The sequence below is a fragment of the Hippocampus guttulatus genome, chromosome 13, assembly GCF_054856545.1.
Source record: "Hippocampus guttulatus isolate MCC_2025c chromosome 13, RoL_Hgut_1.0, whole genome shotgun sequence".
Lineage (NCBI taxonomy): Eukaryota > Metazoa > Chordata > Actinopteri > Syngnathiformes > Syngnathidae > Hippocampus > Hippocampus guttulatus.
In genome coordinates, this window is record NC_141273.1 from 7,231,255 (window position 1) to 7,253,958 (window position 22,704).

Genomic DNA, 22,704 nt, shown 5'->3' on the forward strand with positions numbered 1-22,704 from the left:
ATAACTTCTAATCTGCACATATACGTATACATTACATACATCCATTTTATATAGAGCTTGTCGTCATGTGCCTATCCCAGCTGACTTTGGCAAGAAGAAGATGTATACCCATGCCGGGTCATTAGGTACATACAAATATTGAATTCATGTTGCTTTTTACATTTTATAATCTAACTAGTTTAATTCTAAGTAACCACTTAATTGATAAAATAAAAACATATTGAATTATAATTATCCATCCATCCATTTTCCGAACCGCTGAATCCTCACTAGGGTTGCAGGGGGTGCTGGAGCCTATCGCAGCCGTCTTCGGGCAGTAGGCGGGTACACCCTGAACCGCTTGCCAGCCAATCGCAGGGTACACAGAGACGAACAACCATCCGCGCTCACACTCACACCTAGGGACAATTTAGTGTGTTCAATCAGCCTGCCATGCATGTTTTTGGAACGTGGGAGGAAACCAGAGCACCCGGAGAAAGCCCACGCAGGCCCAGGGAGAACATGCAAACTCCACACAGGGAGGCCGGAGCTGGAATTGAACCCGGTACCTCTGCACTGTGAAGTCGATGTGCAAACCACTGGACTACCGGGCCGCCCTGAATTATAATTAATACTTTCATATTATTATAGACTGTACAATAAATCTATTAACAAAAATGTCAGCATCATTCTGGTGGCTAACTGGAGCATTAAAAAAGGTATTGTGTTATTATATACAATAAATCTATTAACAAATTTAATGTGATAAATACATAATACATAATCAATATAGCTTATGTTAGCCAGATTTATGAATTAATGCAACCAACAAAACAGAACATTATGTCCATCCATCCATTCCCTGAACAACTTATCCTAACAAGTTATTGAAAAAAAATCTATATCAAGGAATACATTTTAATGCAACCAATGTCAGTCAAAAACGTTAGAACAAAATGTAAACAAAAACAGTTAAATTCATTCAAACACATTACATATTGTTATCCAGTTAAATTTATAAACATACAGGGGCATTTTTATAGAAATAAAGAATAAATACATAAAAATAATAAACAAAATATGACGTATTGTATCCTATCAGGAGGTTTTACTGTATACTGTAGTCCCGGACTATTATATATATATTTTCCCGGACTATTACAGTATATCAATGAAGAACAGAAAGGGAAGTGACGTGTTTTTTTCAAAATACGTCAGGCGTCTCCGCCCACACGCGGCAGTTATGATTTTTTTTCTTTTTCTTCCTACTTTTGTAAGCAGGTTAGTCGTCAGCTACTAGGTTCAGTTGTTAGCCTAGCACAGGACTCCTAAAACTAATGGCGTCGTATCAACATTTCGTGCAATGTTCGGACACTCGCTTCCAATCTCCGGCGAAGGTATTCGCGATGCTTAAATCGAGAGTACAGAGCGGAGAACAAACGACGAGCGGAGTTGGCGAAGAATACGTCGCGCAAATGAAACCAGCCTTGAGCCGAACAGAGAACGCCTGGGAACCGAGTGAACTACATCACAGGTTTGGTGAAGTGGAGGCGTCGACTATTTCGCCGATGAAGAGTCCCAAGGAAGGCTTTGGCGATGCATACTCGGACTATAACAGACAGGCAATGCAGCTTCCACATACAACCAACACCGTACATCGATTTCGATCACCAGTGACACCTTTTATGGAATCCACGGCGGCGTTTCCACTACGCGTGGACACAGACCGAAGTTCAACCAGAGACCCTCGACATATTGTTGACAAAAGCGTCAACAGATTCGAGAAAGAATTATTTCCTATCGACGCCTGCATGCCCCCAGTGTCCATTTTTTCCCCCGCGAGGAAGAACTCGAGGAAAAGAAAACTGGAGGAGCAGGAGATGAACACAGTTTGCATCGGGGCAAACGTCACATCAGAAATCGAGGATGACAACACGGAGATTGCAGTGGGATATCGCTACACTCCAAAGAAAAGCACATGCAGCATGAAAAGTAAGGCGATTTTAATGAACACAGTGTTGCCTTGATTTACGATTTTCTTTCGAGATATGAGCCGTGCCTCTGGCAAGGCGATTGTATTTATATAGCACATTTCGAGGACAAGGTAACTCAATGTGCTTCACACAAGCAAAGACAAAACACCAAAATGTGTGGGTGTGTGTATACGCGCACGTGCGGTAACAGGTCATTCGCGGGATCTTGGTTGCTTGAAAAGTAGATCTTTGGTCAAAAAAGATTGGGCGCTCCTGGTTTAAGCAATGGCTATTTCAACAAAAAGGGATCACAACACATGTAGGCAGACCATATAATAATCATCACATGCATATAGTAGTCTGTGGAAAAAGGACCGTTAATGCAGCTGAGTCAAGCAAAAACTTTCTTCGGTAATGATATTGTCATTTGTACACGACTTGTTTTTAGTAAGCCGTTTTAATGACTGTACAGTATGTTTCTAACAGGGTGCACTGTGTCTTTGGAAAAACTCATGTCTCCCGCAAAGATGTTTGCTTACATGAAAGAGCGGGTATGCAGAAGAGAGCTAGAGCAAGACAGCGAAGACTGCCAGGAACCAAGTGAACCCCCTGATCAAGGTAAGCATAATGACAAAAGTCTATGTCTGCGCACAAACAAAATCTACGAAAACTTAGTGTTTATTACTGTATTTTAGTTGTCCACACTGGCTACAGATGTCAGATGCTGCAAATTGAGAGTCCAGTCACCCAAGAGCTTGCTGACAGCCAGTCAGACACACTTAATCCTGAAGAGGACTCTCCCTTCGCTGTAGAGTCGGACCATATTTTGTTTGATCCCATCCTCCTCAACCGGCCCTCCTTTTCCATTTCCAAGAAACAGAACTCAATGTTCAAGGACAAGCAAAGGCCAAACTCTACAAAAAAACCCAATGTGAGTAGTAATATAATATAAATGGAATTCTCTAAAAGGAAAACTATATATGTGTGTGTGTGTGTGTTTTAATTTTGTCTCCCCCCCCGGCAGGAGAGTGCCTTTCGTCTTGAAAAGTGGTTCCTAAGGAGGAATCGTAATGGCCTGTTTGTGGAAGGAATCCGCATGTAGGTCAATTTATTTATTATTATTTATTTACAGGTATTTTTATTTTGTTTGTTTAAATATTTAGTTCTGTACCTGTTTTCAATACTGGGACTGTGTAAAAGGACAGTTTTGTCTTTCAAATTACAAATGTAAGACTTGACAGCATCTTTGTTGTGTCTCATCCGGCTCAGGGAGGACAGGATACCATGGAACAGTAACATTATTGTAGAGAGAATTTCCAGCACTGTGTTGAAGACATTGTCCGGCAATGTTTACATGCTGGTGGGGAAGATGAATCTGTATGTGGATACTGGTAAGCTGGATGGAGTGTGAAATTGGGAAGGTGTTTCTAATGTTGTGATTGATCTGTCGAAAGATCTTTCCACTGACCCATGTATCACATTTTTCTGTGATAGACTTTCCCCGCTGGCTTCTGAGGATGTTTGCACATGGCTTCCCTTCAAACTGGAAAGAGCTTTATGAGAAGTGGTTGTCAGAATTAAAAGAGTAAGACTTTTCTGCACTATTTTAGATGTACAGACTGTGTTCTTCTGAAGATGTTTGATTGGAAACCAGTACATGGGTTTCATTGTTTATGACGGATTTTGCTTCATTAGGTGGCGGCATCACCCGAATTTGTGAGAAAATCCCAACATCTTGTAGTCCCTCTAACCAACACTAGGGCGGTAGTAAAGCCATAATTGTCCCGAGAGAGTATTTTGTACTCATTATAAACAGCACCAACAGTGCTGGGATGATGTTCATTTCCATTCACATTTGGTTTTACGGTTAAATCCACAAAACTGAAGATAAACGGCTGATAATAACATAACCACACCCCATCCTAAATAGCCCCTCTGCTTTTTTCTCAAAATGTAAAGCGTTCGAAATAAGCCGGCTTTTCAAACTACTTTGATATCCGCATTTTCCATAATGAGTCATCTTTTTTCAGTCTGACATTCACCATTTTTCAATTTTAATTAATTCAACAGCATTTCAGTCAAACATCAACCCTTCAGCAGTCCTGTGTAATTTCTGCAGGTTTTGCAAATTGTAGTGATGGAAAATATTTGCTCAAAACTACTTCTTGGGTATATATTAAAAGCCGCTAAGTATGGTTGCACCTGAGTGTGAGTTTGGCTTCTTGCCTTGTGTGCCGTTTGTAACCTCAAAATGTTGCATGTTAGGACCGTCTTGGTTGGTTGGGACACCCCATATAAAAAACGCACGCACGCACGCACACACATTTTTAATCAAGAGCCGGATTTGTTTCCTTCTAGCAGCAGGAGAAAAGTGAACACTGAGAAGAGAAGCAAAATGACCAAATCAACAACAGAGACGTCTTCTCTCAAACCTACGATGAAAAGACCTAAGAAAAATGCAGTCAAAACATGTACAAGACAAAAACAACCTCAAGGTGAATTATCATTTGATCAATCTGCAGCATTCCAGACTCTTTTTACTTTCTTCATTCATACGTGTGCTTTTCTTTTGCAGCGGACACTTGTACGTCCTACAAACAAGTGACTCGGAGTGGTCGGTTGATCAAGCCACCCCTTGATTATTGGAAAGGAGGCAGGGTCATTCTGGACGCAGACATGAATGTTACCATATTTAATTGTTACAACACTGTCGTCCTCGGCCCTGTAAGTACCACAATTTTTTTTCCAGCGTGTCTTCCTTTTATCAAAAATAATGGACCTCTTTTGACAGCTTTTACTTGTTGTTCATGAGAAAACATTTTGCCCCGTCATGATTTATTTCATACAAAGCTACGGTATGCCATTCAAGACAACTGTTCATCTGCATCCGTTATGCTGACTTTACCTACCCTAATAACTCAACTCTACAGTCTATACAACTTTATTTAAAAAAAACCCACAGCTGCATACAAAGTGTTGCACATAAAGTAAAAAAAATAAAATCAACTGAAAATGTCGGTTGTACCATTGGAAGAGTTAATTGAACACAAAGTTGTAGTTTGTCCTTTGGTGGAGGAGCCTTTCCAGTGATTGTTCTGCCCTTTCCCCATATAGAGAAATGAACAAAGATACATTATTAAATTATTAAAGAAAAATTTGTCCGCACACATGCCATGATGAGCAACATAACATAACATAACGGCCACTGATATGAACAAAACAGAAAACTGTAATAGATACAAGAGTTTGTGAAAAGGAAATCAGTCCTACCCTTAGTCTGAGGCATGGGATGCACTTTTGCAGTGTGTTAACTGCATGAACATCACAATCGGAGCTCACGTGTACCCTTTTTTAAAATGCTTCTCCTGGTGCTATTCTTTGCCAGTGGCATTGAAGAATTGCAGATGAAACAAACTTTGAATGAGAATTTAAAAAAAAAAAGAAAAAGACAGAGAGAGATGATGCAACAGCCCTGAGCGCAAGCTTCGAGTGCAGACTGCTGACTGCTAATGACTTCCAGTGATGCAAGTCACGCGCTACCGTAGGTTAAAGGTGACCTGCTTTGTTTTATTTATTTATTTTTTTAAAAGTGAAACTAATAGGATGTTTAGGGTGCAGTGGACACTAACATAAAATATATAATATTAATAACGCTGATTTTCTTGGCCTGACTATTTACATGTGGTATTTACTACCGGTTAGCAACAAAAGTTTCAAAAAGAATGAGTTGGACAACTCTACAGGCAAAACAAGGGTAACGACACAACTCTGCATCGGGACTAAGTCATGCTAACAACGACCACTCGTATGCTAATAAAAGTATTTAAAAACATTGAAAAATACAATTTTATTGTACATTTGGAGCACATACAAAATGTGCGATTACTTTGCAATTAGTGCTGATTGTTATGTTAATTTCTGCAGAATGTTGCTCCAGAAGTGTATATGGAGAAGTCTCGAAAACCTGCCCAGGCTTTTCTTCTCAGCGATAAAGGTAAATGCTCATTTGCCTGATCCTGTCAGCTGCTGCCAAGCCACATCACTACAATGCAGTTGTCCGTCACTGTATCGCAGTTCACTTGTGCACTTACAGCCACACAGCCCTTTACTGTACCATCTGTCTGACAGGGAAATAGGAGTTCATATCATCCAGAGAGATAGTCTCCAATACCTTTGAAAAGACTATTCAAAAACATTTTAAAAAATAGAATCGAATCCATATACTGGCAACCAATTCTCTTATGGTTATAGGTCATAAACCTCGTGAATCTACCAAAGAGAGCGTCCAGCCGCTGCCACTGACAAAAGACAACTCTCAGGAAAAGTCGAGCAATGGGGATGCGCTACCATCAAGCAAACCCCAAAAGCTCCCCCCACGAGGATCCAAAGGAAAAGTGTGCAATGCCCCTCCAGTAAACCCCAGGAGAAAACACACGCCCTCTCAAGTATCCGAAATTAATAACAAATTATCAGAGCCTGATGAGCAGCAGGACGAAAGGCGAGCCAATCACATTGCTCCCGCTGATGAACAGGTGTCCAATGAGGCCACAATGCCGAAACCCCCCAAATTTCCTTTACATAAATCCAAAAAGAAGGTGCTCAATGCTCGTCCATTAAAGAGGTCGGGAATAAAACACACATCTTCTCAGTTTTCTGCTCTTGATGAATCAGATTCTCAATTATCAGAGTCTGACTCACTGGAAAAGCAGGAGGTGCTTTCGACAAAGAGGAAAAAACAGGACAAGAGGAAGCACACACACACATTGCCATCTCCGAGTAAGCCCAAAAATCTCCCTGGACAAAGGTCCAAAAAGAGTGTGCTCAACACACCACCTTTAGTGAGGTCAACGAGGAAACGCCTTCCCCTTGGTTTTTTTGCTGTTTATGACGAATCGTCAGAGTCTGAGGAGGAGGAGCCGCACAAGAGGCAAAGTCATCACACCACCAGCTCTGATGATCAGTCAGATGTTGAGAACACACTGTCATCTCGAAGTAAATCCAAAAAGCTTCGTCGACAAGGGTCCAAACCAAAGACGTCCAACGCTCCTCCACTGACAAAGTCAGGGAGAAACTGCGCTCCTCCTCACCTTTCTGCCGCTCATGAAAATTTATCTGAGTCTTCGTCTCTGGAAAAGAAGGCGGCGCTTTCTCCAAAGAGGAAGCAGCAGGGCAAAAGGAGGCCCAGGAAGCAAAACGGGAATCCTCAAACCAAGAGCCTCAAACAAGTGTCGCTTGCAAAGGCTTTAACGCAGTTGCCGCAATCTAAAAAGTTTTCCAGCGGAGGATCCGTTGCCTGTCCTCAAGGCCAAGATGAGGACGAGTGGACGCAGGATGAGCTGGCAAAACTACAACAGTAAGACTCACAGTCACCCACATGCTTGTTTCCCAACCATTTTTGGATCCGAGGTTCACATGGGCTGTCAGAAAGCTTCCAGTACTGGGGTCACCAACCATATATATTTCAAACTCAAACTTTGAATATTCTCCTCCAGTGTCGACCACACGATCAACCGGCATGTCTACAAAGAGGGAAAAGATGAGACTTGTGGCAGGATAACTCATGGCAACACACCTGATCATAATACCCTATTTTTTTAAATCCTCATTCGCAAGATGCTCCAGGGTGGGTACTTTGAAGGGGAAAATTTTTGATTGATAATTTGTATTTAATATTTTTGATAATAATAATAATAATAGATTTTATTTATAAGCGCCTTTCAAGACACCCAAGGACACTTTACAATAACAAAAAACACAAAACAAGATCAATCCAGGAGATTTTCTGACTCCCTTTGTACACTACTAGAAAAACGGGGGTATTTGGCTTTGCGTTGAAAGTTTAGGATGGTCCTAAAATCTACTATCTTGCTGGTAATTTGGAGCCAATGTTAATTTGCAGTAAAAAGGAAGATAGTAGTTATGCAACGTGTTAATAATGCATTACATCTTTGTTTTAAAATTCCAACAAAAAGACAGGGTGCTTTCCAGGCTCAGAAGCACGTCTGAGAAAGTTCAGTGAAAACATCAACAAATAAATAGCCACCCAACATTTTCAACAGTAAGTCGTTTTGCATCATTTCGATATGTTAATGTTTCACTTTGTTTTAAATTGAAGCAAAAGCAAAAAGTGCAGCAACTTTCCAAGCTCTGCAGCATGTCTGAGAACGTCAAGTGAAAAAAAAATCCTGAGGTTCACTCAATTTTAACATGATCTTTTAATTCGCCTGCCGATTTATTTATTGTTTTAAAGCCCAATGCCGATATGCCTCAAAATGCCAAATAGTGGCGCCGACAATCGGCCCAGCTGATAAACGGTCTATCCCGACTTCAAAAAGGATGTTCGAGACATGATCAAGATCCCGGTATTGATGCTTGAATGAAGTGGAAAATTTCGCATGGCACACATAGACAAAAAAAAGTCTCCATGCTCACAATCATACCGAGGGACAATTTAGAGTGTTCCATCAACCTGCCATGCATGTTTTTGAGAATGTGGGAGGAAACCGGGGTACCCGGAGAAATCCCACGCAGACGCGGGCTCAAAGTACCCTTAATTTAAAGAATGTCTCAAATTTGAAACACATTTAGAAATTCCCAAGGAATTTTACCAGAAAAAAACTGAATTATTCTGGACATTTTCCACCCCTGTTTAACCCTCGTTGTTGGTGCATTTTAAATTTCATCCTTATATTTCACCTAAGTTATTTGAGAGTAGTGTACTTTGTTGGCATAGATGACTGAACGCATAGATTGTTTGTTCTAAATAATTCATTTTTCAGACCAATTAGGTGAAATTGGATCATTTCCCACAGTCCACCTGATCAATTCTCTTGGCCCAATGGTTGGGAATCACTGCCTCGCATCGCAAGAAATTCTCGACAGCAGAAACTCACATCTGTGCCCATGTAACTTGCTCTTTGGCAGGGCTGTGTCCAGCTACCCCTTGCACACACCATTCTACTGGGCAAAGGTGGCCATGATGGTTGGCACGCGCTCTGCTGAGGAGTGCCACAACAAAGACCTAGCCTTGCAAGACTGCCACACCCCTATGGAGAGCACCCGCAAAAAACAAAAGAAAAAGGCGGCGGAAGCTCCAAAAGGCACAGGTAAGGCAAAAGCCTTGCATGAGGCACCATGGAGGGGGATGTAGAATAAGCTTGCTTTTCATTCTCCTTGTGGGATGTCACAGAGCGGCGTACAAAGCAGTGTTCAAAACATACTGAGGTGGGGAGGAAAAAAAAGCAGCAATTCGACTGGAATAAAGTCAAAATATTATGAACATAATCATACACCCTTGTTGGGGACAGTTGTGAAGTTGGATTCATCCACCATTAAAAAAAGAACGACACTATAACAGGAATCAAGTCAGAATTACACAACACCTCGTGCTTTGGGTTTCTGAAATTTGGGGTTCTAATCTCAGCTCCAGCCTTCCTATGAAGACTTTGTGTGTTCTCACCGTCATCTTGCTCGTGTGCGTCTTCGCCAGATACTCTTGCTGCCTCCTACATTGAAAAAAAAAAGACGTTGGGTGCATTGAGGGCTCTAATTTGTTCATACACACGCTGACAAAATTGTTGGTTCCTTTTTGTTGATGAAAGAAATGATCACGACATAACTTGAAACTGACAATAGTAATGTATAGAAAGTTACTGAAAATGATCTCATGTTGTTTAAAGGGGAAGTCAACTGCCAAAGTTCATTTTCAACAATGAGTTTTGTGCGCCTTCATGAGTCTAAACATGACATTCTGATGAATATTATGTTTGTGGAATATGACTAAAGCAGCAATTTCCAGATGTTTTTTAGCCCTCTCGAGGAGGCTGCCATTCTGCCACTTCTGTAAACTGAAAATGACATCACAGTTGCTCGGGAAAGGACCAATCACGGCTCAGCTGTTTTCTGAAGCTGAGTCATGATCGGTTGTTAGCTGATCCCTGAGCAATTGAGATGTCATTGTCAATTGATGGTAACTGGCAACATTTTTCAGGTTTGATGGGTGCCTTTTCCAGACTGTATGTTGTAGCTTTGTTCACATTTGTCGAAGTTTTTATATCAACACTCGATAATAGTCGCACCTTTTTTTTCTGAGCCATTCTTGTTCATTTATTCACTGTGTTTGTTTCTTTCTCATACTGTAACTTTGATCTAGCTGCCTGGCAGTGGGCAACACATTTCGCTCCAGATTGCCTATGTCTTAAAATGTTTGTGCGACCAGGCGCAGCGCTGGTTCAAACCACCCACTGCCAGGTTACGCAAAGCAGCCCCAGAATATAACTGAACAGTAAAACTTATGACACATTTTAAATGTATGTTTTCATGAGTTGAAATACATTTTTAAAAACTATATACTGTATTTAAAATAAATTTTAAAAAGCTACGGCCGCTCTCCAGCATTGTTTTTTTTCAGCTATCCCTGGAATGTCCGGAATATCCCCTGCAACAAATGTTACAGCATATGTAATTGAGTACAAACGCTGGGCAAACATTCAAATTTTCTTTTCCAGGCCATCCCATCATATCTGCAGGCATGGGAACCTTCAAGAGAAAACAGCAGGTGCGTCAGTTCCTGGAGACAATGCCCCGAGAGAACACCGACGATGCCTTCAGCGCCACACACAATAAGTGCTTTGAGGTTGGCATCGCTTCTTTTTGCAGTGGGTTTTTTTCTCACGATGTTTCTGAACACTAATTGAGCCAAGGCACATTTTATCATGTATATTTTACATTTGAAAAATCTCCAAGCGCACCACCAAACAGAATACCACCAAGTATATACCATGTATTGAAATAATTCCAAATGATAATACAAAAAATTCTGTTTAATCTGAGGCAATGAGTACCGTCGCAAGTTCATTGCACCCTTTGTCTTCTTGTGACAGAGCATTCAACTGTTCCTCCTGTCATTATAAACACCGCTCGTGAAGATACATTATGTTAAATGAATGCATAAATGCTAAACTGCATCATTTCTGATGGCATGTTTGGGGAAAACACTGCTCGAACGCCATTCAAGTTGGAGATGAGCTCACACATTTTCCCCACATTTTGTTGCCATTACAACAAGTAGATCCCGTCCATGTGTTCGGATGGAGACCAGGACTTCAAAATAAGCCAGTTGGAGCCACTGACACCTGTTTCGCTGCATTTCCCTCAAGTGAAGACTCCTCGGTGTCTACATGCCTCTCCTGGACTGGTGTATTCTACAAACAGGTGACTGCTTTGTCTCAATTCGCACCACAAAATTCCGGAAAGCGTTGTGTCAATATAAGAGGTTTCCACCGAGGGGACGTATTATGTACATTTTCACAGTTGAAAATATTTTTCAAGGTGTCCTAAAATAGTTCTGAAATTTGGACCATATTTTACAAATGGAAATGTTGAGTGGTTGTCTCCTAACCCAAAGCTTGTGGGTTTGATCCTGAGCCGGCGTGACCATGAAGTGTCCTTCAGCAAGAGCGTGAACCTCCAATTGTTCCTAATAGTGTGTCATGAATAGGAGTATTGAAACAGTTTGACTACCATGCAAGTAGAAAAGTGCTGTGCAGCCATCGCGGCTGTGCTGCAATTTTGTGGCACACATTAAAGGTGGAATCGTTCAAATTCAAATGATGCCCAACAATAATTAGGAAACAAAATTAGTCTCATTCAAGATATGTCCTTGATACGTCTGTTCTGCTGAATGATTCGTTATGTGGCCCCCCCCCCCCCCTTCCCTTTTTTTCAAGGAGCGATGAGGACAGGTATGTCTTTCAACTGCAGAAAGCGATAAAACGAAATCAGGTCAACGACCACAAAAAAGTTCCAGCAAAGGTACTATTTAGATCCTTGTCTGTCAATTTCAAGAAGCAGATTACTTACTACTTTCTTTTATGATCCCTCTCAGGACTTTGTGCCCACACCAGCAGTTAAAAGAAGAGCGAGACTATTTGAAAAAACAGGTAGGTTTCATTGGCAGGGTTCCCATCGGGGAGTTGATGTGAAAATCCTTTCAAATCCAATTTTAATATATTTGGGAAGCAAAACATGAATTTAAAGACAAGACGATCATTTTTACAATATTTGCTTATTAGGCTGAACATCAAATTTAAACTTTTTTTTGAAGCTGTACGATTTTTTTCCCACGCATTTTTTAAACAATTACAATGTTTCTAGCATAATACCAACTCACTAATTCATATGAGGTAAAATCATTTAAATTTTGTATATTTTTGTACAAAAAGTGTCATTTTCCTCAACTTTAAGGCGCTGTAAAGTGTTTTTATGTTATCATAGGAAGACACTGCTTTTATATACACAAACCAAGTTAGTACACATTAAAATGCTTCAATAGCGTTTTGAAATTCTGTGTTCTTTCAGACCTAAAGAATGAGAAAAGTATGCATCCACCTTAAACCCCCCTTTTTTTCCCTCCCTAGGAAACGATTCCTTTGTCATTCGGGAGATGTTTCCAGAGAAAGCTGCCATGTTGTCCGACAGTGAGGAAGAGGAGGATTTTTACTTCTCGGACAATGACTGAAGCAAATTGACTGAAAGCAAATTTATTAAGAATACTTTACAATGGAAGGTTCATTTAAGCAAATATCTTCTTTCAGAAGTGCATGTCGTAAAACATATGTGACATGGTGTTTGAGTGAGCATAATATGTCAGAGAGGATGAATTATTTTCTTCAACACGTGCACTCACATTTGACATGCTTACACACACACACTCTCACATCTCTCAGGGCATAGTGCCATGTCAGGTGTGGGCAGAATATGGCCCGCATGCCACGTAAGGTCCATTCTCTTCACACAAGCAAGAGTCCTTAATATTTTATTTTGCATTTTTCCCCCTAAATTAAAATTAATGTATGCATTTTTATATGCTTTATTTGTTTACCTCAGAGAATTGGTGAATTGACTTATTGGAAATAGAATTAAGTAAAATGTAGGAAAATTATTTAATCATAAATAAAAATGACATCTAATTATATTGAATTTAAGTGACAAATTTTACATACACACACACACACATTTTAAGGCACAGATTGGGTGGACCCAAATGCAGGAAAGCAGGGATGCAAGGCACAAATGCTCTCAAAAAGTATTTAATTTCCCAAAAAGGAAAACAGGCACTTTGGAACACTCGTAAAATGACATTAACAAACGTCACCATAACAAACACCAAGCTCACCATTACATAGCTTAGGGTCATAGCAACTGACAGGAACAAAACCAAACACAAAGAATCAACATGGACTCAATGAAACCAGTGAGCTAAATATAAGCGACCTGACAAAACATGAGTGGCAAAGGGAGTTGAATATATCTCCATCCTTTAATGATGCATACCATTTTTTTTGGACCATACTGGCACGCGCGTGTATGTTTTTATATATATATGAATGTGTATGTATATATATATATATGAATATGTATGTATATATATATATATATGTGAATGTATATATACTGTATAAAATGTGTATATATATAAATATGTGTGTGTGTGTGTGTGTACATGAATACAACGTCAGTATCTGCATTTTTTTTGTTTTATGACTGACAATAAATTTTGATGTCCATGGAACAGTTGCATACCATTATTTTTGGAACATACTGGTGGTTTAAACAATTATGACAAAATAGTGGTGGAATTAATAGGTGAGTAAAATCGAGTACGTAAATTCCCACTGATGGCCCAGCGCCACTCTCAGGCTTGATTTAAATAGATGGATAACAAACACACTCCTTTTTGCAACCTTGCAAAACACAGCTAAACCAAACACAAACATGATGTGAATTATATAGAACACACACACGTTCAAAAATGAATGCGAGAGAAATCACAGGGCTAGTGGTTATAAATCCCTGCCTGATCTTTCTGGACATAGGAAGGTACCCTAGAGCAGCAAAGGGTGGAGGGGCTGCCCTTCGAAGGGGGCTGAGACACCAACCATCGCCCCTTTTGCATCCACCCCACTCTAGGGCCCGAGGCGGGACGGCTGCAAGGTGGACACGGGCAGGACAGTGGCGCCGCCATGCAAGTATGTGCATGAGCGCGTGCTGGTGGAGGACGGTATCTGGAGGTCTCAGTCTGCGAATCCGCCAAGATAATTGGGAGCAAGCTGGCTGTATGCGCGCGTGGGTTTGTGTGTTTATATATCCATATGTATATAGATGTACATATATATATATATGTGTGCGGGCCTGCGTGGGTTTTCTCCGGGTGCTCCGGTTTCCTCCCACATTCCAAAAACATGCATGGCAGGCTGATTGGATGCTCTAAATTGGCCCTAGGTGTGAGTGTGGGCGTGGATGGTTGTTCGTCTCTGTGTGCCCTGCGATTGGCTGGCAACTGATTCAGGGTGTCCCCCGCCTACTGCCCGGAGACGGCTGGGATAGGCTCCAGCACCCCCCGCGACCCTAGTGAGGATCAAGCGGTTCGGAAAATGGATGGATGGATGTGTGTGTGTGTGTGTGTGTGTGAGTGTGTATACACAGTGGCCAGTAACACTTGTCTTTGTAGGTCTCTGGTCACGTGAGGACGCTCATGTGATCAGTGCACTTCTCCAGCAGCCTGTCAGTGAGTTAACGTACCGTCTCACAAGCACACAGACGGCGCGTAGGACACAATGGACACGCCGTAAGTTTACACTTTATTTCGAGTTTATACAATCCCTGTAGTATGGAAATAGCAGAATTGACGGCTGTGACGTGACTTTAGAGGCACATGTTTTGAAGTCTTTGGTTCCTAGACATGACCTATATCCGCGTTCGGTTATTAGCCGCTAGCTAATCCAGTAAGCTAACAGCTGTAAAAATGGATGAAGTGCACATGCTTTGGTTGTGATTCGAGGTAACCCGCAGTATTATTTTGTTATTCTGTTATATATATACTGTATATATATATACACACACAACATTGCAGGCAGTCCTCGGTCTACGGTGAGGTTTCGTTCCTACAGCGCAGTCGAACGCAGATATTGTATAAAAAGCACTTGTAGTTCACAACTAAAATAGAATAAAATGAAAAATTGGGAGTGCAGTCGTAGGTTTCTCGGTTTACGACTAAAGGCACACCGATATTACATGTACGTTGGTCGAAACGTGCTGTCTGACGCTACCCGTTTTACTCTAACGGCTTACATCCAGTATACAATATATTATATTACATTTCCCATATCTCTCCCATTCAGGTTTGCAGTGGTCATCTCCTTGTTGTTCAGCCCATTGGTGTGGAGTGGATACCTGGAATATGACCAAAATGTCCTGTGAGTAAATTTTCCAATCTTAACTGTTTTTGTCCGTCCATTGTCCAAAACAACCTATTTTGACATATGGGCTCTCCTAACACTTGTATAGCAAGCATTTGTGAATAATGCCTGCCCAAATTTTGCCTACATTGATTGTTTAAATACTCGGTATAATACATATGATTCCAAAACACTTTAATAGCAATTGCAACAAATTCTTTGACATTATCCTTAAAATAGTATAAAATGCACCAGAAGTGTGGTGATGCCAGCATGTATGTCACTGCTTCACAACCTGTTAACATACCAATTGCTACTTTCCTTTTAGCAAATTCATCTTGGTTTTGATTTGGGCTTAGATACTTATATTTTCAAAAAGATACATAAATCACAAATGACTTCTTTTTTTGAACACTTACTATAGCTTACATTCTGCAGCTTGCCATTGACACTTGACCATCTGATAATTTCCACCACAGGACTTTTTCCTGCATTGTCTTGAGACGTTTACTATGTTTACTTAGTCTGCGGCTGGATGAATGCATGGCTTGAGGAGCCGACGACGAGAAGAAAGGAGCGTCAGCGCAGAACGCCGATGCGTATGTGGAACTGGGAATCGCGGTTTGGAATAGAAGCGGATTTACATGGGACAGGAGAAGAGAGCCAACCTCTTTTTCGTTAATGGATGCTACAGCTTCTTGTTGCTTTCAAGCTTAGCTTGCAGCAGACATGCGCACATTTCAGCATGACGTCTTTGATCCACTGATGAAAAGGAGACTTTGATTCGCTCCTCTTTCATCTATAACTGCTTCAGAAAACAAAGTGTATGCAGGAAAGTGGTTAACATTGCACGACTGTTTGTTTTATGTGTTGTGTGTTGTATTATGTCATTTTATGTTAACTTTTCTTTTGATGGTGGCGCGGGCACCCACAGCGGCTCCTCTTGTTGTGAGAGGGAAGAAATTTCATCTGTGCTGTATGCACATAGAGCACATTTGACAATAAAGTTGTACTTGACTACTTGACTTGACTTACATGCCATCCACCCGACAAGGAGCGCAACTGGAATCTTTCCTCACGCCGCTGTCAAGTTGAAGGGGCAGTCAGCACGTAGCCAGTGCTAGCTACTCTTTCCCAAATTGACAGGGCCTGAGGATAATTGTTTTCCATCTTTTGTTCTCTTCAGGGTGCCCAGGGACTGGACTTGTGTTGGTCGGCTCAGGCCAACCGAAGAGCTTGAACTGACTTTTGCACTCAAGCAGCAGAATGTTGACGTGCTGGAAGAGACACTCAAAGTGGTGTCTGACCCCGACTCACCTCAGTATGGTAGGACAACCAACCACGCTCAAATTTTTGGCATACTTGCCGTGATAAAATGGCAACAATATTTGTACAGCATCCAACAGTATTTACTGTGGGAAACACTTCTCATTGGATAAAGTTTGAAAAACAGCTTTCATTTCCTCAGATAAGGAGAGTCACACTTTGCACTTTCAATTCCTCTTTCTGTAAGTATACCATGTGAGCTATTTTCCATAGGTTGATCCTCATTAGGATTTCGGGTGAACTGGGGCCTATCCCAGCTTACTTTGTGTGAAAGACTGGGTGCACCCTGGACTAGTTAGCATAGAGACAAAAAAACAACAACATTGGCACTCTTTCTCATTGACAGCTACATTGTTTCTGGAAAGTATTCACAGTGCTTCATTTTTTTCCCTCCCCCACAAAATGATAACTGAACTGCACTTACACAGCGCTTTTATCGACACCATTTGATGCCCCAAACCCTTTACAAAGCTTGTGCTGATACAATTCTCCCTCCTCAGGTAAATACCTCCAACTTGAGGAGGTGGCCTCACTCGTGCGTCCGTCCGACCCGTCCCAAAAGGTGGTGCGCAGCTGGCTGCAGAATCATGGTGTCACAAACTGCTTGATGGTTCACACTCAAGACTTCTTACAGTGCAGATTGACTGCAGAGTAGGCATATCTTTTAAAGAAAGTCTTTCTTATGTCTCGGGAGTGTTCCAATCAGGGTTTGAAGCTACCGATACCAATTTCATGGATTCGGTGTAAATATCTTCTTTTTTTTTTTTCTTGTTTTCTGATTTTTCGTCAATGATCGATTAGTCTGTGTATTTTTTCTTAATTGATTAATCAGATTTAAATTAAAAACATCACTTGTTGGGTACCTTTTGTTTATTTTTTGGCGATGAACCTATTTTCACACTTGTGACACTTACTGTAACACTTTAAAATAAAAAATCTATTATTTCCGATGGGAAATTGCAGGTTGACCAGCATCGTGGGCAGAGATCAATTACTTTGTTCCAAATGTCATTCCACATCTTGTCAGCCAAATAGCATAATAACCCATGGCGTCTCTAACTTACTTTCACAATATCAATAAAAATTACCAATAGGCATGCTAAAACATTTTTTAATTGATTTATTTAACTTTGTCTGTGTCGAGTCTGTCATCTGGCTCAAGGTAATGTGCAAAGGATGATCAAGGCAGCCATAGTCTTATAAATTGAATTAACTACGATTTTTTTCTTGTTTTCTGAAAATGTTCAAAAATTACACTAGCAGTGATGCATTGAGGCTAATGTACTTACTTGATCATTGGTTGTGTTCTTGGCTTGTGCATCAAGGGTTGCAGAGGTTCTTCTACCTGGCAGCAGGTTCCAGCGTTATGTCAGAGACGGTCAGTCCATCGTGAGGTCCTCAGCTCCCTACTCCGTTCCCGATGACGTTGCACAACACCTAGACTTTGGTGCGGCTCATTTGTTGACATCGGACATGGCCACTGACTTCCACGTGTTGTTGAAGTTGGATTTTGATCTACTTTTACGACAGTGGGAGGTCTTCACCGCTTCCCTCCGAGACGACACGAGCCTGGCTTGGCCTCGTCGTCTAAGTCGAAGGGGATCCAGCGGAGCAATGGCGCCTTTCATTTGGGAGTGACTCCTGCCGTTTTAAGGGCCCGTTACAATCTGACTGCAGCTGATGTGGGATCAGCTCAGAACAACAGCCAGGCTGTAGCTCAGGTGCGACTCTCACTATGAAAATGTTGCAGGACAGACAACAGTTTTCCTTTCATGACATTTCCAGGTTCTTTCCTGAAATCTTTCCTTTCATGTCTTCTTTCCTTCCTTTCCCTCGTAGTTGCTTTTTATTCTTGCATCTAAAAAGTGAAAGTGTTTTCCATCATTGTGGCGCTCTAATGTAACAAGTAAGGCAACCAAACTATCAAAAATGGCCATGATGCAGAAGCAGTTGTACACCTTTTAACAACAGTACTGGTAATCAAAATTGCCCATGATTAGCATTTTAAGGGGAAAATGTTTGGTCAACCTCTTCTGTTGAATATTCTGAGATTGTTCAGGGGTACCCGCTGACGTGTTCAGTAGTTATATACTGTAATGCACTTTTGGGCATCGGCTACTTGTTTTTGTTGCAGTTCCTGGAGCAGTACTATAGGCCTGCAGATTTGGCGGAATTCATGAGCATTTATGGTGGCAGCTTCCAGCATCTGTCCAAGGTGGACCGTGTCGTGGGGACACAGGGCACCGGAAAGGCCGGTTTAGAGGCCAGTCTGGATGTGGAGTACATCATGAGCACGGGGGCCAACATCCCCACGTGGGTCTTCACGAATCCAGGTCTGGAACCAAAGTCGGATCTAGTCGTTAATGGTCATTGTAGCACACATCTGCACTTCGTGTCATGTATATTTTTACCCTATTTAGGTATTCGTGCTTATGTCGCTCTTGGATTGTGTGCTGTTCCTTGATTCTTGGCCTATTTATTCATCTGTTTTTTTAATTCTGCTTATCCTCATGAGCATGGTGGGTGACCATCCCGGTTGTGTTCCAGGTCGTCATGAGTCCCAGGAGCCGTTTCTACGGTGGGTGGTCCTGCTCAGCAACATGTCTGACCTGCCTTGGGTGCACACCATCAGCTACGGGGACGACGAGGACAGTCTGTCTACTGCTTACATGCAGCGCATCAACACCGAGTTCATGAAGGCCGGTGTCAGGGGCCTCTCTTTGCTTTTTGCTTCTGGTCAGTAATATGAAGCAACATTACTATGAAATTGGATAGCTGATTAAATAACAGTAAGTCTATGAGGATACATTTGTTTCAAGAGCTTTGGATCAAAATTGGTTTTCAACAAAATATAGATTACATGTCATGGGTAAAATCCCTTGTTGTGGACTTTTTTGTTTCTGCAGTTGTTTTGCTGATATGCCCTCTTGATAATACAACATAGTTTTAGGTTAGTTTTTATTTGTTGTTTTTTACTATGTGGAGTGTTTGAGTGTGAGGTTAAAAAAAACACGATTGCAAGTATTAAATCAACTGCAATTCTCAAGCTGTTTGAGCTTCCTTCCTCTATATGGGCGTACAGCAAGCAATATCAAAATAAATACATTTAAAATAAAACTAGGAAAGCTCACGTATGATTTTCATAGACAAAGATGACAACAAAGGAGATTTTCAATCAAATTGAGTTTTTGTTTTAATTTATAAACGGAAGATGTAGTTTGGGTTAGTTTTAGTTAAAAGCATTTTCAATTTTATTGCGTTAACCACAATGTTTTTTTCAATTTTAGTTTGTTATTGCCATAGTTTTTGTTAACTACCATAACCTTGGTGTGCACTTGTTGAGTTATTTTTAAATCCGACTGATCTTGTGTTCAGGTGATAGCGGAGCCGGCTGCTGCCACATAGCTAAAGAACAAAACTCCTTCCGGCCCAGTTTTCCCGCCTCAAGGTAACAACTCTGAACCCTGCAATCAAACTCATGACGGTCACAAATTGTACCTGTATTTAAAAAAAAAAATCTAAATCTTGTTTGCAGCCCTTACGTGACCACGGTCGGTGGTACCTCGTTCAAGAATCCTTTCAAGATGACTTATGAAGTAACAGATTACATCAGCGGAGGAGGCTTCAGTAACGTCTTCAAGATGCCCAACTACCAGGCAGGAATATGACGTCAGCGGTTTTGTTAAGATTGAGTCAAGCGAAACGAGCATTCAAATAAGTGCAACATTCATTCCCGCAGGCCAGTGCTGTCGCCGGATACCTGAAGAGCGTCGCGGCCACCCTCCCTCCGAAGTCGTACTTCAATGTCAGCGGGAGAGCTTATCCTGACATGGCGGCGCTGTCGGATAATTACTGGGTGGTTGTCAACAGAATACCCATGCCGTGGGTGTCTGGGACATCGGTAAAATTATTCAGATTGTTGTTGTTTTTAAAAAAAAATAAAAAATAATTTAAACATGAGGAGTTGTCAAACCTTTTGGGTCCAGGTAATTTTTTTCCACAGACCCTCCCACTTTCCTAAAGTCAAATATGACCACAATGTGGAGCCATACAAACTGAAATTTGCCTATTTTTTAAGAAAAAAGGTAGAATGTTATGAGAATAGTTGTATTTTTCTCAAGAAAATAAAGTTGCAAATTTATGAAATTCAAAGTTTTAATTTAAAAAATGACAAGAATATTCTTGTAGGTCTGATTACGCTTTGATTTCAGGGGCAAAAACTGTTTTATTCTCTTAAAAACAGAATTATAGTATTGGAAAAAGTCGACTTCTTAAGAGATTTTGCTTTCATAAAAAGCCTTCTGTTCTCACGGGGGGGGGAAAAATTAATGTAGTAATGTCATATTTATGTGTTGATACATCCCAGCCATGTCAAGGCTTTGAATTGGCCCAAAGCTAAAGTCGGCAGGAGTAATTTGTTCATTCTGTTTGTTTTATCGGCACGCGGCTTCACATTGCTGCAATTGTACTCAATTATGTACAAGTACTGGTTTTGTGTCATTCCAGGCGTCAACCCCGGTGGTTGGTGGGATGTTTTCTCTGATCAATGACAAACGTCTGATGAAGGGCCTTCCCGTTTTGGGCTTCCTCAACCCTCGCCTCTACAAGCTCAAGGGACGGGCTCTGTTTGATGTCAGTGAATGTTCTGCTCCTCCAACCTCTATTCTACCTTCTAAAGCTTGTTCATGTACCAATTTACATTTTTGTTCACATTTGACTTTGGCAGTTCAGCTCGTGTAAAATAGACGTGTTGTTGTGTCTTCAGGTGACTGAAGGTTGTCACCTGGCATGCCTTGATGAGCTGGTACAAGGGCAAGGATTCTGTGCGGCCCCGTCGTGGGACCCAGTGACAGGCTGGGGAACACCTAACTACCCTGCACTTCTGGCTGCACTAATAACTTCGTGAAGTCAGTCAGATGCTACTTGCAGGACAGGTACCAAACATCGACACATTGTGTCGTCATTGTGATCGGCTGCCAACGCTGTGTGATTCATTGACTCACTCAGATCTACAGTGAGATTTTATGGCTCAATATGCAAGATTTTTTTTTTTTGGACGGGTTTGTATTTGTTCACAGCTCCACTGCACTTGGCTTATAAAATCCATCTATCATAGGTTCTCGCACTTTTCAATTGTCAATCCAAAAAAAAAAAAAAAAATCAGATTTTTTTTTAATGTTACATTTTTTCACACTGATCAAAATGTTAATGAATTCTGCAGGGATTTGGTCTGCTCCCTATTTACACCGACTTGTGACTGACCCAGATTTTTCTGCAAACAATTTTGCAATCAGTTAACGAATGTTCACAGCAATGTGACATAGGGCTGCACAATTATCGCCAAATTGATGTTGATCAATATTGTACCAGTAATTATGATTATTAATCACAACTATTAATTAAGGAAAGCTTATTTTTACCGCACTACTTTTCAACCAGTATGTTAACAGTTTTCAAAGCTAAATGAAACTTTTCACGCACCCTGTAACATAAGCTGTCCACTGTAGTAACCGCTGTCCCTGAAAGGTTTAAGAATAATAAAAAGCAAAATGTGCTGTCTTCTTTAACATAATTTGCCTTGTATCTGAAACAAGTGCAGGCAAACGAAGCTGATCCCTTTCAAACTCACAATGATTTAACAGAATGCGCTTGTTTGTTATTCAGGAAGCCAAATGAAGCCTTAATCATGCATTCACCCTCTTGGTGGTTGGCCGGTAGATGGACAAAGTGCTTGATTATATATGCAGGAGAGCCCCCAAATATCACCTACGATGAGATTAATTTCGTCATCACAGCCAAAATCATTTTCCCGATTAAAATTTGAATGATTGTGCAGTCCTAATTTGCTATGCATACATAATTATACACGCATACATAAGTGGGCGGTATGTTTTAAAGCCATAAAGCAAGAACATCACTGGAATAATAGTAATTCAAAATGTGCTGCTTTTTTTTTTTTAAAGTGCCACTCCCAAAGCTGAAAATCAAGTGCTGCTGTTTTGTGGTGTGATGTCAAAAGATTAGTTGGTTTGTGCCAAAGGGTTGTAGTACTGAAGGAAATGCAAATGAAACGGCTGCCGTGCAGTCGTTTTTGTTCATTACTGACTAATAAACAGTATTTGTTGCGGATTGGATTCATTTTCCAAAGACATGCAATTGTGGAAAAGTCAGTGACATACTAAGAAAGA

The 22,704-nt window shown here is 41.0% G+C and overlaps 2 protein-coding genes across 4 annotated transcripts; both read left to right on the plus strand.

Moving 5' to 3' along the window:
- The first annotated feature begins 1,241 nt into the window (after positions 1 to 1,241).
- mis18bp1 (MIS18 binding protein 1) lies at positions 1,242 to 13,509 on the plus strand. 3 transcript variants are annotated; one of them, XM_086126986.1, is made up of 16 exons: positions 1,242 to 1,971; positions 2,439 to 2,570; positions 2,648 to 2,883; positions 2,977 to 3,050; positions 3,222 to 3,343; positions 3,447 to 3,537; positions 4,311 to 4,447; positions 4,528 to 4,676; positions 5,877 to 5,946; positions 6,204 to 7,305; positions 8,877 to 9,058; positions 10,460 to 10,587; positions 11,023 to 11,165; positions 11,681 to 11,765; positions 11,839 to 11,893; positions 12,371 to 13,509. In XM_086126986.1, the coding sequence occupies exons 1-16, from the start codon at positions 1,317 to 1,319 to the stop codon at positions 12,469 to 12,471; spliced, it is 3,462 nt and encodes a 1,153-aa protein (XP_085983112.1). In that variant the 5' UTR covers positions 1,242 to 1,316; the 3' UTR covers positions 12,472 to 13,509. The 3 variants fall into 3 exon arrangements, 2 of the variants coding, with proteins under 2 accessions (XP_085983112.1, XP_085983113.1); XM_086126987.1 differs by having other exon boundaries at positions 4,314 to 4,447; XR_015102651.1 differs by lacking the exon at positions 12,371 to 13,509 and having other exon boundaries at positions 10,460 to 10,609; positions 11,839 to 11,891.
- Positions 13,510 to 14,363: 854 nt separating this feature from the next.
- Positions 14,364 to 22,650, plus strand: tpp1 (tripeptidyl peptidase I). Its single transcript, XM_086127174.1, has 13 exons — positions 14,364 to 14,580; positions 15,134 to 15,208; positions 16,377 to 16,516; positions 17,017 to 17,167; positions 17,842 to 17,963; positions 18,047 to 18,237; positions 18,651 to 18,849; positions 19,064 to 19,252; positions 19,892 to 19,964; positions 20,052 to 20,172; positions 20,256 to 20,417; positions 21,023 to 21,148; positions 21,282 to 22,650. The coding sequence occupies exons 1-13, from the start codon at positions 14,570 to 14,572 to the stop codon at positions 21,420 to 21,422; spliced, it is 1,701 nt and encodes a 566-aa protein (XP_085983300.1). The 5' UTR covers positions 14,364 to 14,569; the 3' UTR covers positions 21,423 to 22,650.
- Positions 22,651 to 22,704: the final 54 nt, after the last annotated feature.